Genomic DNA, 18,721 nt, shown 5'->3' on the forward strand with positions numbered 1-18,721 from the left:
TAATCTGAAGTTACATTTTATTAATGGAAAATATCATCAAAATAGTACCACTATGGACTAAACTGCCTGAGTTTTCGTTTCGCATGAGATCTCAAGGTAGAAAAGCCTGTAGCACAATTTGCTCTAAGTCACAACCAGTGCCAGACCCAGGACTACACCATGGGGAAGATTCTCCTCTTGGATGGAATTTGTGTTGTGCTATCAAGACTTTTGTGCTAATCTTTCAAACAGGGACATGTTGAGGCAAACCTTTAATCTTTTGGCACAAGATTATTTTGGCTGGGGCAGAAAATTTGAGTCTTGGACTCAGGATGAATAATGAGACATCTCAGTTATCAAGTATTCATTTTGATTGAAGAGCTTTCTTTATGTCATTCACTTCCATCTATAAAAGGAAAAAAGAATCAAACAAAATTATAATGAATTGGCTGCTTTCATAAAAGTTGAAGACAATCAACCTGCTCAGTGGAAAGAAAATAATCAACCTGAAAATTTCAAAGGTGAAATGATATCTGAATGAAGAATCAATGACAGTGCTAGAAATGACATAAGCCTTAATAACAGGTACACAGGCACAATGCACTAGGAACAAAGTAGATGTTTTAATTCTTAGGCTACTTGGATCCAAAGTTTGTCAAAAGCAGCAAGGATTCCAGTTTCCTGACACACTGGACCATCTTACGGTGTCAGAAGACAGCTGTGATTGGCCCAAGGGGGTATGTGTAAGCACCTCCAAAGTCATGGTGAGTTTACCTATCCTTTCTTTGAATAGCATGTGTCTTCATCACTAAGGGCAACAACTAGATGAAAGTTGAGCATTGACCTTTGGTCAACTGGCATGCCCACATACTCTCCACCATTTGGTCATGGCATAGTTGAATCAGAGGATAGAGCGGGACAGAGCTCAGATACCCTGGCAGGACTGATGTGACCACCAGAGAGAAGTAAAGAGATGAAGAGGAAGTGCCAAGTATGGACAGCTACTGTCTCTGAAGTCCCAGTGACCGTATGATGGAAGCCAGATGGCAACGGGGCCTCCCCAGCTCCATGTCCTCTGGTAGGTACTATGATGAAGTCTTCTGGAAACCAGAGGGAGTTTTTCAGAGAGGAGACATTTAAGATAAATTCCACATGAGAAGCCTCACTGGGGGTATGTTTACTGATGTTTCCCTTCCCCAAGACCTATGGAATCCAGGGAAGGTTGGGTAGTAAGACTATACAATTCTAAGAAGATTGTCACAAAAAGTGCCTCTAAATCTGCAGAAAAGTAACAATCATTTATTTTAAAAATAAGGCCCTGATGGACCCACCTGCAACCGAAGCCGTATTTTCTTCTCTTCATCCAACTCTGACAGTAACTGCTTAATCTCTCGTTTGAAAAGCAGACGGCAATGGAATTAAACAAAAGCCCAATAAGAGACAAGAAACATCTTATTATCATTAAATCCATTTGTTCCTTTTACAAAGAAAATGTGGACCAAACAGATTTTCTTTGCATTATTATTGCTTAAGATTTGTTTCAGACAGAAAGGCTTGACATTATTTTGGGGCCACCAAAATATACAGCCTTCCAACGGTAGGTCTAGAAATGATCTTTGAGATTCCTTAGTCCAACCTTCTCCCAAAAGGAGAAGATGAGGAAACTGAGGCCCAGAGTGCCTAGCCTGACTTGCCCAAAAAACAGACTCCAGGTATCCAGGCTCATATTCTGTCCTCTTCCCTCTAATTATTCCTTTGTAACAGAATACTGGTCTTCAAATATAATTACAAAATACCACTCCATCTCTACTTCCTTCATTTTCTACAGAGTTTTAAATGAATAAAAAGTAACTAGTATGTTTTCACCGAGTTTTACAAAATCCTACAAATAGTAAGATTCAAAAACTTGGAGGTGAAATAACTGAATAAACAATGTGGCAAGCATGTTGGAAAGAAAGCAGACCTGAGTAGGATACATGGCCTATACCTTTTCCAACCTTAAACAATGAAGTAGAACAAAACCAATCATCTTGCAAAGTCATGGCTCTATACATGGGATACTGCAACCATCCAAACACTGGTCTGAGAGCTATGTCCTTTTTAAGATATCAAACACTTAATTTTATATGTACATTTCCATGAGCTGGGTTGAAAACAGCACAGTAACAGTGATACTGCATCTGCTCATTTCAGGTAAATATCACAATGGTCACTGTACTTGGAACAGTACCCCAGCACGGCTGTAACACATTATCTGACATTAACCAGTTGTGACTCACTGCTGTACTTATTCAAGTACACATTATGTATCCATATCTCAGTGGGAACCACCTAGGGCTTAGGAAAGAAGTAGAAGGTGAGATCCTAAATGAATGGCCCAATCTTAGGAAGACCATGTCAGGCAAAGCTAAGTCTGGGTAGGGGAAGTTAGCTGGAGAAATTGGTCCAAAGAAAATGGCTCAGCCTTAAATTAATAAAAGTGGGTCTAGAAGGAAAAAGGAAGATGGGGAGTTGATGAAGAAAAGCCAGGGAAGAGTATGGAAGGTGAGCTTGCCTCTGAACACAGAGCACATTTGGGGATGGAGAGAGGTGGCTATTCACAGACTGCAAAGCATTTCAGCCATGTACATAGTAGCTCCCAGGCATCTCTCATAGGGTACAATGGGCCAAAACCTCGGATACAGGAAAGTCTGACAACCAATGCTCTGGGATGTCTTGGGGCCATGGGGTCATTGCTAGGCAAGGGACACACATTGTCTGGACATGAATGGGGCTTTGGGTACCCAAACCTGTAACCTCCAGAGCCAGATAGGAACTGGGGACTTTACGGAGTTAGGGACAGCCTGGCTGGTCTTAGGAGACTCTCTTAAGTACCAACCTGCCAGTTCTTGATATTTATTGGATGAGTCTCCACTGGGCAGGAAGTTAGTCCAAAAGGCCCCAATTTCAACTGACATTACCCAACCTAAGTGGAACAGAACCTACTTAAAGTCACATTGCTCAAAGTGAGGGCTTTTGCCAGCCCCAGACTCCCTCCAAAGGGTGTGATTTCAGGTGTCTGGCCACATTTGCCCATGCATTTCCTGATCACAAGGTAGCCAGGCACCAGGGGACACATTGGGCTGACCCACTAGGCTGCAATGCATACTCACGAGTCTGCTGTTCCCTCTGCTAGAGTGCTATGCTCTTGGCAATCCTGGATCATTTTTTAAAATCCTACTTGGAAATGCTTCCTTGAGATGCCTGCCCCAGTTCCCTCAAGAAAGAGCAAACTGATCTCTTCTGAGCCTCAGTTGCCTCAGATAAGTGCCCCTATATCTAATCCTTTTACCAGCTTTGTCATTGCAAACAGCATCCTGGGTGATACTGATATATGACACTTTTTTTTGCTCACAGGTCTCTCTCCCCATCCAAGTTCTCCCTGAGGATGAGAGATGTGGCAAGAGAGTCTGTGTAGGCACACACGGAGAAAGTCCCCTCCATCTCATAGTAAAAACATCTTGCTAAGTGAGAAGTCTCAGGTTTAATATTCCCTATATCCTCATATGTCATGGTTCCTCATACAGGCAAACTACTTCATCTGGCAGCTAAGTGAAGAAGTTGCAATTTTTCTGATGCTAGAGGAAAATCTAGCTGTTGGGCTTATTTAATAAGTGGTATATGTACTGCTATAGTTTGCATCTTGAATGTTTCCCAAAGGCCCATGAGTTAAAGGCTTGGTTACCAGCCTGTGGTACTACTGGGAGGGGGTGGAATCTTTTGGAGGTGGGGTCTAATGGAAGGAAGTTAGGTCATTGGGGGTATGCCCTTGAAGGAGATACTAGGACCCTGGCCAACTCTTTTCTTTTGCTTCCTGGATGCCATGAGGTGAGCAGTTTCTTCCATCACATAATGTCATCATGTACTTCCTTGCCACAGGCCTGAAGGCAATGGGACCAAACAACCATGAACTGAAACCTTTGAAACTATGAGCTAAAATAATTCTTTCCTCTTTCTTTTAATTTTACTTTTTAAAATATTTTTGTTAGATATTGATGGACCTTTATTTTTACTCATTTATTTATATGCAGGCTAAGAATCGAACCTAGTGCCTTACACATGCTAGGCAAGTGCTCTACCACTGAGCCACACTTCAGCCCCAAGCCTTTCCTGTGTTAAGGCTGATTTTCTCAGGTATTTTGTCACAGTGATAGAAAGCTGACTAACACAGAAATACTGTATTTTATAGGGGATTTCAAGAATTTTCTTTTTAGGAACCTGCTAAGGGAATCAGTCCTTGCCACAAACTCATTCTGTATACCCCATGGCCAGCCTATGCCCTGCCTACACACAGTAGACTGAACATAAAAACACACAGCATAACTTAAGTATAAATTAAGCCTCTTGGGGTTCACACACACTCCAACCACTGCTGCCATCATCAGGGGGAGATTTGGCTCACTCTTTGGGGCAGGATAGGACCCAGACTTTCAGACCCAGGTCCTGGCCTAGTGGAGGGCCATCTAGAAGCCATGTGCAAAGGGTCTCTGGGCACTCACTTCTGCTGGTCCTTCATGGTCTCAATGATGCTCCTTAGCTCGCGGACCTGTGTCCTTAGCTCCTCCACAGCCGCCTGGCTGCTGGCTACAGGCTCCATCTTTGGTTTTCCTTCTGTGCTGAACAGAGATGGGGAGTTGGCTCTGTGTCCAGCTGTTCCCAAAGAGGATGACAGTGGGGAGGATGCCACCGAGGACAGAGAGGCTGGTCCGCCGCCGCCTGCTGCCATGGTCCCTGGCTTGGGCGGCAGGGATGCCTTGTTGTCAGACACCTGTGATGAGGGAAGGTGAAGAGGCTTCAAAGAAAGGGATTTGTGAACTGCATCTCCTTGTTCTGGTGAGTGAGACCTTCCTTCAACATCCCTGTTCCCACTTCCTTCTGCATACTTCACTTGTTTATTCCTTCATCCAGAAGCCACTAAGGGCTGATTTGGTGCAGGCCTGTCCCCAACCTGAGTGGGGGAATATGGTCTTCTTTATGGATAGATAATTTCTTACTGGTTTCATATACAATATAGAGATACCCAATTGCTTTCCAGGTTCCACAAACTTTGAAAGTGAGGAAGACATTCGCCTGAGAAACCAGTGGAGTGCAGACAGACAAACAAATCAGTACACTGCAGATGAGGGGGAAGACTGCACAAGAAAGAGGAAGCACAGAGAGGTCCAGAAATTCATTTAAGGGGCAACCATCCCAGAAGGAAAGCAGCAGGAAGGAGCAGCTGACAGCCCCATATTGGAGGGGGCAGAAGAAAGAAGAGATGGTTGGAGAACGAAGATGTAGGAGGAGAGAAGGTCCTAGAAAAAGCCTTTCTTGTCTACACACAAGAAAGCAAAATGCATTCATGCTTAGTAGGTCACAGGGTGCAGGAGAGAGCTAGGGAGAGAGAACAAATCTGGAGAGGGAGAAGGTGCTGGCTGAAAGGGAGAAAATGACTGGAGCCTGCTAAAGATTGCTGTGGACACAGAAGGGCCCGAGGGATGGCAGGAGCTGGAGAAAACTGCTGGGAGACTCACACAATGGAAACCAGGAATAGTAAAGTTCTGACCTGGATAGTAGCCAAAAAGAATAGACAGATGTGGTAAAGTCAAGCACATCTAACAAAGCACCTGGTGTTGGGGTGGGTAGTAGGAGAGGCTGATGGAGTCCCAGTCCTCACAGAGGATATGCCCCTTGACCAGGGAGATGAGATACAGCCCAGAGGGTAAAAGAGGAAGTATGGATCAAGGGCCACACGTGGGGAGGGAAGAACCAGGTATCAAGGTTGTATCTTTCATAGAAGGAAGAGCCCGTAGAAAGCCCAGATAATTATTTCTCTTTTAGACACATCGAATTTTAGGAGCCTGAGTGAGGGATGGACACAAGGGGATGGGTCTGGTAGACACAGCCAGCAACTAAAAGACTGAGTTGGGGTAAAGGGAGTAGAAGCCATGGGGACAGATAAAACAGAGTTAGAAGAGAAGAGGCCCAATGGTGAAACCTAGGGAATGCCCAAGGTGAACAGGCAAGGAGAGAAGGGAGAGAGAACCCTTGACAACTGTGAAGAGTAGCAAGAGAGGGGATGAAGCAAGATCAGTAGAGGGACCTGGATGATGGAAATCCCCCGGAGAAGTTTCTGGAAGGGGAAAAAATGATTGAACAGTGCATAAAGAGTGCTGAGAGGAAAACAGGAGAGCCCATTTGGTAGTGCAAGGGAGACAGTAGCACAATGAAGGAGATTAGCTTCTGAACGGGAGGCGAGAAGTTCTGGCCAGCAAATTGAGGATTCTTCCCAGAAATGTGTTTGAAAAAGGAAGATAGGGTGGAGGGAGGAGGGCATAAACTTGTTCAGAAGCCTCAGGAGGAGACATGTTAAAGGAAAGGTTTTGCTTGTTTTCAGATATGGCTAAGACTATGAGCTGCATGATATCTGGGGGGAAGAGTCAATGGAGGGTCAGGCTGAACATGGAGGAGAGAGGTGGGGGAAGCCTGATGGAAAAGTGTCCTGAGAAAGCCAGGAGGGCACAGGACCTGGTACAGTCTTGGGAAGGTGAGGAGAGGAGAGAGGCACCTGGAAGGTCCAGGGTGAAGACACTGGCAAAGGGAAGTGAGTTGGTAGGCAGGTGGGGAGGAAGCAAAGTAAAGGGATAGGATGTTGGTAAGTGATAGAGCAGAAGCTGAGGCTGCTGGTGAAGCTTGGCACCATAGCCACGGGACTCCCTCCAACAGCAGGCACCCAGCCGGCCACCCCAGGGCATGTGCCAAGAAGGGGCTTGGCTGGCATAGCAGTGAGGATGTAGAGTCTGGATTCAGGCTGTGCTAGAGGCAGAGACTGGAAAGAGTGAGCCAAAGCAGATGGGCCATCATTCCCAGCCTCTCTGCTCGCCTTTTCTCTGCCAAGTTACCATTGAGGAAAAGTGCTCTCTGCTGCCAGGCAGAGTGATCCGCCAGCCCGTGCTTTGTTGTTAGTAGGAGTTATAGTACAAGGGAAGAGGAACTGACATTTATGGAGTGCTGATCACATGCCGGACGTTAGCTCTACAATTTAAACAGGGATTAACTGGCACAAGCATTTCACCAAGCAGGAAACTGAGGTTTAGAGAGCTGGATGGGTAATTCCCCAAGTCTCACAGCTAATCACTGGCAGAACTGGGATTCAAGTCTGAAGATTTGTGCTGTCCTATTATTATTTTTTTGTTAACTACCTATTCTTGGGCTCATGCCTTCTCCCATTTCCCATCTTGCATCCTTTCGTACTTCTCACGACCTACCAATGCCCATTGACTTCAGATATTCTTGAATCAATGCTTCTTTTGGCATTTCCTGTATGACTGGCTCTCATGGCCCATTTCAACTAACAAGTGTTTTTAAAGCTCTCACAGAGTATAGATCACCACACTCCCTGATAAAATTAGTTCAAGTGGAATTTCTAGAAGCATTGAAAAATGCAACCTGACAACTCCAGGGAAGTGAAATAGGCTAATGGAATAGAATTGCAAATCAGAAACACAAAAAGCCATTATCCACCACTAGATGTCACTGTAAAGACACCCCAGGGATGTCAGAGAAAACCAGAAAAAAAAAAGGGGGGGTTGGTGATGGTGGTGGGCTCTAAATCCAATTTCAGTACATAGAATTCTTTATAAAGAAAGAATGCTTTGGTTTTGTGGATAGTTAAAATTGATCTGTCTTATAGGATCATGTTTTGCTTACTGTAACAGATTTTAAGGAAAAAAATACATGTAAATTCTTAAATCTATGAAAAGTGGTTAAGTGCCTCTAGGTTCAATCCCTGTACTCCCCCCTACCCCCCCAAAAAAAAATCCATGAGAAGAAAAATCTCACATAATCTTTGACTTCTTGGGCTATTTCCTGCTTCAAAAGACTAGTTCTCTACTTTTAGACAGTAAGAGATTGCTAATGTTCTGAGAAAATAATCCCAAATGACTGTTTTTTTTAAAGTAACAGAAAAAGGAATTTTTAAATCTTGGTTTATATTCATAGGCAGAACAGAGATTGTATAGGGTGCTTACTCTTCAAAAGTTGAATGGAGTAGCTAACAATGTCTTTTTGTGTGTGTGATTCTGGGGATGGAACCCTGAGCCTTGTGTATTCTAGGCAGATGCTCTACCACTGAGTTACACCCTCAGCTATCCCTCTTTTTTTGAGTCGAGGTCTTGCTATGTTGCCCATGCTGGCCTCCAACTCTGAGGCTTAAGTGATCTTCCTGTCATAGCTTCCCAAGATCCTAATACTACAGGCACATACCACTGTGCCTAGCTATGTCATCTTCTTTATTTCTCACAAATAATTTACTGTCCTTACTAATCCCTGGGATCCCTGGGCATGCAATGCATTAAAATATTTTAGATTATAAATGTATTCTAGAACATGAATCAAATCAGCTTTAAGAGGCCATATTATGGCTGGGTACAATGGTGCACGCCTGTAATCCCAGTGGCTTGAGAGGCCGAGACAGAAGGATCACGAGTTCAAAACCAGACTTAGAAACTAAGTGAGGCACTAAGCAACTCAGTGAGACCTTGTCTCTAAATAAAATACAAAATAGGGTTGGGGTTGTGGTTCAGTAGTCAAGTGCCCCTAAATTCAATCCCTGGTACAAAAAAAAAGAGACCCTATATGAACTTCTAATTATAATTTTTGGCCAGCTCTGAACATAAAAGATAAGATCTGTAAGAAGAAGAACACAACATTTAATATTTACTGTAGTCTCTCTAGAAACATGAAGGCTTTTAAAGTTGTTTTGGTTGTAAGGGCATTTGTGATTGTGTGTGTATGACAATTTGAAAAGGGGTTCTGCTACAAGAGAAAATGTAGTAAATAAATCGCTGAATTTGAGCTCACTGATTCTGCCCAGTTGGGACACTTTGTGCAACATGCCTCAGAGACTTTGATGACTATAGTAATCACTGTTACTAAAGAATGACAAAACCTGCAACTGTCTGTTTATCCTGCTTTGGTTTATAACCCATCGTTAGTGCATGCATGAAAGGGCAGGGACACCTCACCCTGGCTGGTCACTCACTTGGGATATGGTAACAGTCTTTGAAGTCTTCTTTGACACGTCTACTCCTCTGTGCACAAGCGAAATGTGTTCCTCTTTATCTTCTTCGGGACTTGGGGAGTCAAAGATATCGGGGCTTGAAAGGGAGGACTGGATAAAGCCAAAAGAAAATGCTTTTGTCAGAATCATACCTTAACTGACAGCTTTTGTTAATATGATGCTGTATGCTTTTCAAAGCACTTGACACTTCTATTTTCTCTGTCTCCCCACTAAAACCCTGTGAGGCAGAGAGTGCTAATATCTGTGTACAAGAGATAATAAGAGCTGATTATTGGCAGGTCTGAGACCAAGAAACAAGATTTCCTAAGCCAGGATCTCTACCCCAATGCCAATCAATCACTTCATCCACACAAGCAGCCATTGTCCATCTTTTCCTGCTCCCTCCTTTCTCCAAACATTTGCTACTGTGTGTCCAGCACAGAGCTAGATACTGTAGACTTAATGGTGACATGGCATACACAATCCCTGCCCTCACAAGGCTCTCAGCCTGGTGGAGAAGAACCCACAGTCAACAGAAGGCTGCCTCTCATGCTTCTCTCCTCCATCTTTTCTTATCCTTTTCCTCAACCCTTTATCAGGTTCACTAAATGTACTACACTGAAGTGCCCTAAAAGACTTATCTGAGAGGAGACCATTTCTAAAGGCAAGGGACCGCCAGGCCTGTGGTCCTGAGTTATGGTTTGAAGGTGTCTCCCAAAAGCTCCTTTGTTAATACAGGAAGATTCAGAGGTTAAAAAGAAGATTAGATCATGAGAGCTATGACCTAATCAGTCTATCCTAGTTTGAAGATACTGACTGGGTGGTTAACTGTAGGCAGATGGGCTGTGACTGGAGGAGGCAGGTTACTGGGGCATGCTCTGCAAGGGTGCATCTCCCTATAGTCCCTCTACTTCCTTTCTACCATGAGATGAACTTTCTTCTGCTGCTTTTCCACCATGATGCTCTTCTTCACCTTGGGCCTAGAACAATGAAGCCGGTCCACCATGGACTAAACCTCTAAAACCATGAGCCAAAATGAAGTTTCCCTCCTCTAAGTTGTTCTTATTGGGTTTGTCACAGTGATGAAAAACTGACTAACACATCCGGTGAGCAGAGTTTCTGCAGGCCTTGAGCACAGCCCTGCCTGCTAGCACAACAAGCCCATTTCTTCTTTGGTAGCTGCAGCTAAATCTTTGCCCTCATTACTGTCACCAGTTGTTATCCATTTTGAAGTCTGTATTTACTAAAGTATGTTTACAGAATGGAGCATCTTTGGGTAAAATATGAGACGACATCCCTGCCCTTTCTGCCTCATTGTGAGGATCACTGTGAAGATCAAAAAGCAGATGAATGGGGGCCAATTCACCAGAATTCACTTAGTTAGAAATGATTCTTGAGCTAGAATTAGTCTATTTTAGAACAAAGCAAATGAAAATAAAAATTCCCATAGCAAGGAATTTTTTAAAATAAAGAATCTTCCAGAGATATCTTGGGGTGAGCTCATATTCAGCCTTATCCCTCTGCCTTCTATCCCTGTGGTAAAAAAATTCCTTTTCAGAATCACCATTTAAAGTCATTATAGAAAAATTATGCCTGTAAATATTGTTTGTTTTCTTCTGTTTACTTACTAAGGCAGAAACTTAATATATTTTAGGGAATTTTTAAGCAAAGTTTGTGCTTTAAGAGATCTTACTTGTTAATCTTCATTTAATCTGAAAATCCAATTACCTAAAATAACACCCCCAACCAAGCTTTCTTATTAATCTAGGCTTAACTGCTTAACTACCACACAATGCCTGGATCCTTTAATTTTGAGATTTTTATTCAAAAAGCCTGTTTCTTCCTATATAACCTGTATTGCACAAGCTGCCAATCAAACCTTGCTCTTTGAATCCTATAAATGTAAATAGCTTTAATTAGGATGAATGGCCGCAGGCTGGGGAATCATGACAGGCACATTTCCTCAATCATTCCCCTAGTGGCATTTTAGCAATATGTCCCTATCCACAGATTCCATTTTGCTATGGAAAACCCACAAGGGCTAACTGTAAGAAGAGTAAATGGGAATTCAATGTATACATCCAAATGGGGGCAGATGGGAATGAAGGGAAGAGAACATGGTCACTATAATTCATTAAAGCACAAATGTATTCTGTTGTCATAAGTCCATAAGCAGAATCACTCCCTATAAAATGTCAAGCTTTGAGTCACTGTGCTATAAGCTTTCTGCAGGTAGTAGCTGTGTAGTTCTCATTCCCAGTTAGATCCTTGGTACCTGGCACAGTATCTGGTCCACATGGAATAGATGTCTATAAACATCTGTTGCATGAATGAACAACTGTATAGTTCAAAAGTGGGAGGGATGAGATGCCTTAACTTTGTCCCAAAAGTACACACAACTCCCAGGCAGAGAATGCATGAACTGAGGTGAGGATGGTAATTAAAATCTGTTATTTAATTCTGGAAGCCACAGGGCTCTCTAGACCTTGAAAAGTTGGAGAGAAATTGGAAAGAAAATAAAAATGATGAAGGATTTATAGAGAAGGTGGAAGAGAGAAGACTGAGAAATTGAAATGGAAAGATGCTAAGAAGCAATGAAATAGACTGTGTGTACGTGCATGTTGAGGTGGGGTGTGAAGAGAGAGAAGGAAAGGAAGAAAGGAGAAGGCGGCATTGCCACAGAACTCTATAGAACAGTGAAAAAGGAAGCCGCTTTTTCAAGTCTTTCTCTCAAAAAGGTGTCAATGCAAAGTTAGGTTTGTTTCATACAAAGAGGACAAATAGGACGATTTAAACCACACTTACAGACTCGGTAGATATGAGAGAAGAGGCTCAAAGGAAGTGGCATTCTTTTTCTTCTAAATGGTGACAGCTTATGAGGGATTAGTGATGAGGTGAGAAGAGAAAGTATCCTGGGAAACCTACGAAAGGTTAATTCCTTGGTGTATCTAGGTGGAGGTTATAAGACCTTAGAGCTGCAAGAACAAGGCAATGTGATAATTAGAGATAGATTAGACAGACAGACAGATAGATAGACAGATGACAGATTGAACGAACACACACACACACACACACACACACACACATACTGCTTACGGAAGGTATTTTAAATCTTTGTGGAGGGGAAATTTACAAACTATGGCAAAAGCAAACTATGCATTTCCTTTTGACCCAATTTCACAAAATTTGTGCCTAATGAATAATTTGGGAGCAGCACCAAGATTATTCCACAGAACCGGAAACAACATACACATCCAGTAATAGTACACTGGTTTAACTGTCATATACTCACACATTAGAAGAGTAGGCAGCCATTAAATGTGCTGTTCTGGAAGAAGGGGCAATGATTGGGGAGAAAGGTGTGCAATTTAAGGTGGGGAAAGCAAGGTCCAAAACAATATATACTATATAATCTCCATTTTTTTTTAGAATTTTTTTTTAATATTTATTTTTAGTTCTCAGCGGACACAACATTTTTGTTGGTATGTGGTGCTGAGGATCGAACCCGGGCTGCACGCATGCCAGGCGAGTGTGCTACCGCTTGAGCTACATCTCCAGCCCATAATCTCCATTTTTGAAGAAATAATTTTATATATACAAAATAGAAATTTAAAAAAATAAGGATATATAGTAAGAGGTTAATAGTTTTTTGTTTTAGGGGAAGGATTACAAGTTTACTCTCTTTATAAATCATGTTCTTAAAAATCTGGTCTAAGTAACAGGTTTGCAATGAGAAGTTATTCCAAATGACTAAAACAAAAAAAATTCTGTGTATTCTGATTGGTGTCTTCTACATAACCAGCTGCCTCATAAGTCTAAAAACAATTTTCTGAAGGTCCACATGCTATTCCATGGAAGGGTGAAGATGACAGAGCTTTGGGAGACAAAGGCTATTGCCTAGCATTGTATAGCCGCAGGTCTTTATTTAGTAAATCTTTTGTCTTGTTTATGAACCACATCAGTCTCATTTTCCTTTTCCCACCATAAAACATGACATTTTTCTTACCAATTTCATTTCAGGTTCAAGCAAGAATCAGTCTAGAAGGAAAGAGAGGGAAGGTGGGAGGGAAGAGGGTGTGCCACTTTGCTGGCAGAAACACAAAGAACAAATAGAAATATTGCTTGATTCAAGAAGACTTTTAAATCACATTTAGTTGGAAGTGTATCCCATGGCCTCCCTTTCCTCGGGTGTCTCCAATCAGCCATTTGCAGAAGAGTCCTTGGCAAGAATCTCTAATGTTTCCTGCTTTTCAGCTGTAGAGAAGCAAGGAGACCTGAGGAGGAAACACTTACAGATGTGAGCGACTGGGATGGGGGCCGCCTCCCTGTAGCTTTTGGTCTGCTTGTGGTTGGGTGACTGAGTTTCTCAGTAGAGGATACCACGGAGTCAAAACCTTCTAGGTCTAAAACAAAAATAAAATCAATTGTTACAGGGAAAAACAGGAGTGAGAAAGGCTTTTACATTATGTCACAAGTACCTCTTTTCTTAATAATCATCCTTTCCATCTGGGTTATCCTTCATCTTTTACAAAGGCCATTTACATCCTTTGGCCATTCAATAAATATGATTCAAACTGAATGAAACAATCATTTCCTTCTTAGTTTCACAAGCTAGTAAGCAGGAGAAAGAAACACGATTTTTCTTTTTCCCTTCAATAACTACATCCATAAATCTTTAAAAAGCTATAAAAAGAAGATTAAAGGAGGAATTCTCTTTTTCCACAAATCCAAGTCCATTTTAGTGGATAAAAACATTCTTGCAGTCTCAACACAAAAGGCAGTTATCACAAGGTACAATAGCCACAGGCAAATGAATGCTGGTCATTGATTCCAAAAGACAAGAGGGGACAGGCTCCTCCTCTGCTTGATAATCAGTAGTGTGATTATCAGCTGTCACCCTGATGTTGGTCTGTAAACTCCTTAGAGAGAAAACCAAACTTCTACTTCTCCAAATAACTCACAGAGCCCAACCCCTTTCTGTTTTCAGAGTCATTATTATCTTCTGCAGTTGTCAGTCTGTTCATCCATTATTCCCTTGTCATTGAGCAACTACTCTGTCACCCAGAGCAAAAGATCCTGAGGCTATACCAGTGAACATGGCAGAAATGGGCCCTGCCTTTGGAGAGCTTACATCCCAGTGACTGATGCTCAGAGAAACAGATCATTCATGTGTCTAACACATGTCTGGAGGGAGGCCTTTGACTAGACTTTGCCAACCTCTTGAATGAATGATCATACCAATGGGTTACGCAGTTCTGTAGAGTTCTGGGGATCTACAAACCAAGTACAGATGTGTGTGGGATGCTCAGAGGAATGGCTAACAGAAAGGGACTGACCCTGAGCACCATTATTGCTGTTGACTAGGACAATACCATTTCTTTGCCACAAGTAGACTGTGTTTTAAATGCTATGGCATACATGACCTTCCCAAACCATTCCCCACTCTCCTTTCTAACACAGCCCCACTTTTGTCTTAGGACAATGTGCCCAGTCCTATGACTGGTCTAGAGACAGCTATGTAGCCCAGTTTGGGTCACTGGGAAATAAAGGTAAGTCTACTGAGCTTCTAGGAAAGAGATTTCCTCTCTGTTTAGAAAGGGATGAGTGAGAAGAAGGTCTTTTGTGTTATATCCCTCTGCCTTCTGACTTGGGAAGCTGTTGGGTGAGGAGAGGATGCCTGGAGTTATAGCAGCCAACTTGGGACCACAAGAGGAGGCATGGCCATGAGGGGAGATCTTGAAGATGGAAGAGTGGAAAAATGGAAAGAGCTTGGGTAACTGACAACCCCAGTGACCTGCCCACCAACCACCAACCATGGAATGACCAAGTGCCTAGACTTCTTGTCATGTGATTTTAACAAACCCCTATTATTTTGGTAATTTTTTTTTTATCAGATAGTCTATATTTGCAGCTGAAAGTATCCTAACTGCCATAACTGCAAATACGCTGGCTCAGGGCAGAGAAGTTAAAAATAAAATTATGTGTGCCCCCCCATATTTGGGGGAGAACTTTTTTGCTCATGGTTATAATAGTTAGGCTGTGTGACAGCTTTACTCTATTAATGAATAGGCAGGTGTTATCTGCAAACTATTTCCTTTAGTGGACTATGCAAAACTAAGCATAAGGCAATGGTCCGGAGAAGCCATTAAAATATACCTGGAATTATATTAAGTGACATTATTCTAGCACCTGGTGAATGAATAATAACTCAAATAATTACTCTTATCAGGGCAAGATAAAAATAATCAAAGGTTAACCACCTGCAAAGACAGTTTGAAGAAAATCATCAGTGGTACCTGGAGGCCAAGCAGAAGCCCATTAGTATTTAGCACCTAGGTGACAGTCATAAAGGGACCCACTTCTCCAGCCAGCTCCATGGGGTGCCATGAAGATCTGGGTCAGGGGAGGAGCTGGCTCACTAGACTAGTCCTTTTCAGGGGCTTTCCCTTTAAACAATCTTATTTTCTTAACAGGTTCTTCTTCAGATTCTACCCTTACCTCTACCAACTCCCTGTTGTCTGAAATGGAAATTTCCCATTACACAGGTGGATTGATGCAAAAGGCCATTAACTGACATTAATATTCCTCAATCTTTCTATTTAGTTAGTTTTTTAATCAGTGCATTATAGTTATACATAATAGTGGGGTTTATTTTGACACAGTTATACATACATGGAATATAATTTGCTCCATTTCAACTCCTAGGACTTCTACACTCCCCCTCCCCCGCCCCTTTCCTCTACTCTATTGAGCTTCCTTCTATTTATTTATTGGTTTGTTTTATTTTCACTTTTAGTGCATTATAATTATACATAATAGTGGGGTTCGTTTAGACACAGTATTGGTGCATTTAGATATACATAAAAGTAGAATTCATTGTGATATATTAATACAAGTACATAGTATAATTTGGTCAATTTCATTCCACAGTTCCTTCTCCTTTCCTATCCTTCCTCTCTTCCCCTCCCTCACTGTTTGAAATTAGTTTTTCTCTGATCACAAAAGTAATAAATACTCAATACCTGATTTTTTAAAAAAAGAAGTGAATTTGTTAACAACAAAAGAAGGTCAACTATAATCGTATCACATTGGGAAAACTACTGTTTTTTTAAAGTCCTATTCCTCTAGGACTTTATAAAATAGAGAGCATAGCTCATATCATATGTAATATTGCATTCTGCTTATTTCACTTACCCTTATATGCTATGTCTCTAAAAAATCTTCACAAATATTTTGATCATTGTAATAATCTATAGCAGTGCCACTCATCATTTATTTACTCAATGCTGCATCGTTGGATAATTAGTGTCCAAATCATTCCCCCTCTTATGTTTTGCTATTACAGAAAAATGCTGCACAAATATCCTTTCATGTACTCTACATACAATGAGTTTAGCAGGTTATCTATGAAGATCCCTGACCGCTCTGGGGAAAAGGGAGTAAGGCCCAAGACAGGGTGGTTTGTTGGTGGGGGTGAAGGTGGTTGGGGATGGCAGGTAGCACAATGGAAAGAGGAAGCCTGGGGCAGGGGAGAGGACAAGATTGAAGAGAAAGCCTGAGGAGCAGTTGCTGAGCAGACAGACAGCAGAGGAGGTAGAAGAAAAGGCTGTATAAAAGTTCCAATGAATAGGTCATAGCCAAGGGCCTTGGCTGGGGGCTCTTGGGACTGAGCTGGACAAGCTAGATCATCACCCTATCCAAGAAACTAAAACAAGCTTTGGAGGCAAATACTGAGCAGGGTAAAGTGATTAAAGAACAATTAAAGATTAATTAACTGTTTTTCCATCTTGACTGCACAGCAGACTTACCTGGACAATTAAACACCCCCCCACACACACATACTCCTTGTCTTTGAATCCTATTCCTCGATTGATTCAACTGGTCTGGTGTACAGCCTGGGAATGGATAGGTTTACATTTCCCCAGGTGATACGAACCATAGCAAAGTGTGAAAAGCACTGCTGTAGCAGAGGTGGAGGTTTAGAGCAGGAAGGGATAAGGAAGGATTTGACCAAGTGGAGGTATGGAGAGGGGAGGCCACCAGGTGAATGGTGGAACATTCTAGGGTGTTCCCAGTGAGTGAAGAGCCTGCTGGGAAAAATTGTAGGGGGTAATCTCATCATTATGATGGGTCTTCCAATGTCAGGCTGAGGAGTGCTGGCCTGATTTGAGGGGTGACATAGTTCCTGGAGCACTGGATGAAAGTGGTGGCTAAAAGCTCAGGTGATTGGCAACAGGTCAGGCACACGGCAGCTGGAGAGAGGAGTAGACCCAGCAAGCAGAATAGCATGAGACAAGGACATTAGAGTGAGGCGAACAGATGGGACAGTCTTAGGCCCACCTTGGGTTGGGCTTGGCATGTCCACTGGCACATAGGGATGGCCAAGTTCACATCAGGAAACTTTTGCTTCAACTCTATGGAGGACAGCCTCTTCACTCTCCACCCACCCTTCTCATCCTACTCAAATAATTAAGTCCACCTGGGAGCTTAGGGTTTGACAATGTTTGAGGTGGCATTCTATAATAAATTATGCTTCCAGAATGACTCAGAGGCATGGTGTCTATCACCCACACTTAAGCTGTGAGCCCCAAGAGTACAGGAACTTATCTTTGCATTCTCAAAGTCTAGCTCATTCCTGAGGGGAAAAACACCCGGATATTCTGTTAGCGAAGGAATGAAAGAATAAATGAACAAACCATCTCAGGGATAGCTCTTAGTCTAGGAGTATAGCTTAGAGAGGTGGCTCCTAGTGGGACATGAGGCAGCAGTGCCAGGGCAGAAGGCAGCATTCTGTGCCACATCTCCAGGGAAAGCTTGGCTGCCCATTTCACTTTATTGGCTAAGGTCTGCACTAAATAGACCCATGCATGTTGGCACCTGGCCACACTTAGCAAGCATCTCCAAGACAGATGGCTGAGATGACTGCCTCATTTCTGTCATTGAGAGTAAGAGGAGGGTCAGACTCCCTCAGGAGGAGCCTCTCTTAGCCTCTTAATGAACATTTCTACCAAGTTTAACTTTCTACATTTTTAGCTTTAAAGAGCACTTTTTTTTGAAACAAGAACCAAACTGAACTGCCATAAAGACAAAGATGTGGGCTGTGGATGTCACTCAGTGGTAGAATTTGCCTGGCATGCATGAGGCTTTGGGTTTGATCCCTAGCCCCACAACAAAATAAAACAAGACAAAAAATCATGCACCACATATGAGGTCACTTGCTGAAAAAGGAACCTCATGTTATACTTCCACAGACCACAAACTGCAACATAATTCTGCTTTCTGACAGTAAAGGGGACAAACTCTTCAATGCTGTCACATAACTTTTCAGTGGCCCAGAGCATGCTCCTCATGACTGCGGCCATGGCAGCTGTGATTAAGGTAGAATTTCCATGACTAACTCATTGTGGTGCGAAGAAAATGTCCCAATTTTCATGGCGGGTTTTGAAATGAATCAAGTTGAAACTTGATATAAGCTTTCTCAGCCTAGCTGGGAATTTTTCCTCCTAATAGAAAATGGTTTTAATGCCCATAAACTAGTCCAAAACTATTAAACTGGCAAGTGCTGGGGCATTTTTTAAAAGTTTCATAAGGATGAGAGGCTCTCGGCTCTTGTGACAGTTGGAAGAAAACCCCTCTACAGACATATGGGGATAATTGATGTTG

At 42.4% G+C, this 18,721-nt stretch overlaps 1 protein-coding gene across 1 annotated transcript in view; it reads right to left on the reverse strand.

The window, feature by feature from the left end:
• The window catches only part of LOC144374522 (SH3 domain-containing kinase-binding protein 1-like), a 107,707-nt gene continuing 88,986 nt past the window's right edge, over positions 1 to 18,721 (reverse strand). The window contains exons 9-13 of the mRNA XM_078037305.1: positions 13,352 to 13,461; positions 9,041 to 9,169; positions 4,520 to 4,786; positions 1,311 to 1,376; positions 1 to 385 (exon numbers count right to left, since the gene is read on the reverse strand). Coding sequence (XP_077893431.1) covers positions 344 to 385; positions 1,311 to 1,376; positions 4,520 to 4,786; positions 9,041 to 9,169; positions 13,352 to 13,461 — 614 coding nt within the window. The 3' untranslated portion in view covers positions 1 to 343. The remainder of the gene's footprint in view (positions 386 to 1,310; positions 1,377 to 4,519; positions 4,787 to 9,040; positions 9,170 to 13,351; positions 13,462 to 18,721) is intronic.

Source organism: Ictidomys tridecemlineatus, unplaced genomic scaffold (genome assembly GCF_052094955.1).
Source record: "Ictidomys tridecemlineatus isolate mIctTri1 unplaced genomic scaffold, mIctTri1.hap1 Scaffold_73, whole genome shotgun sequence".
NCBI lineage: Eukaryota > Metazoa > Chordata > Mammalia > Rodentia > Sciuridae > Ictidomys > Ictidomys tridecemlineatus.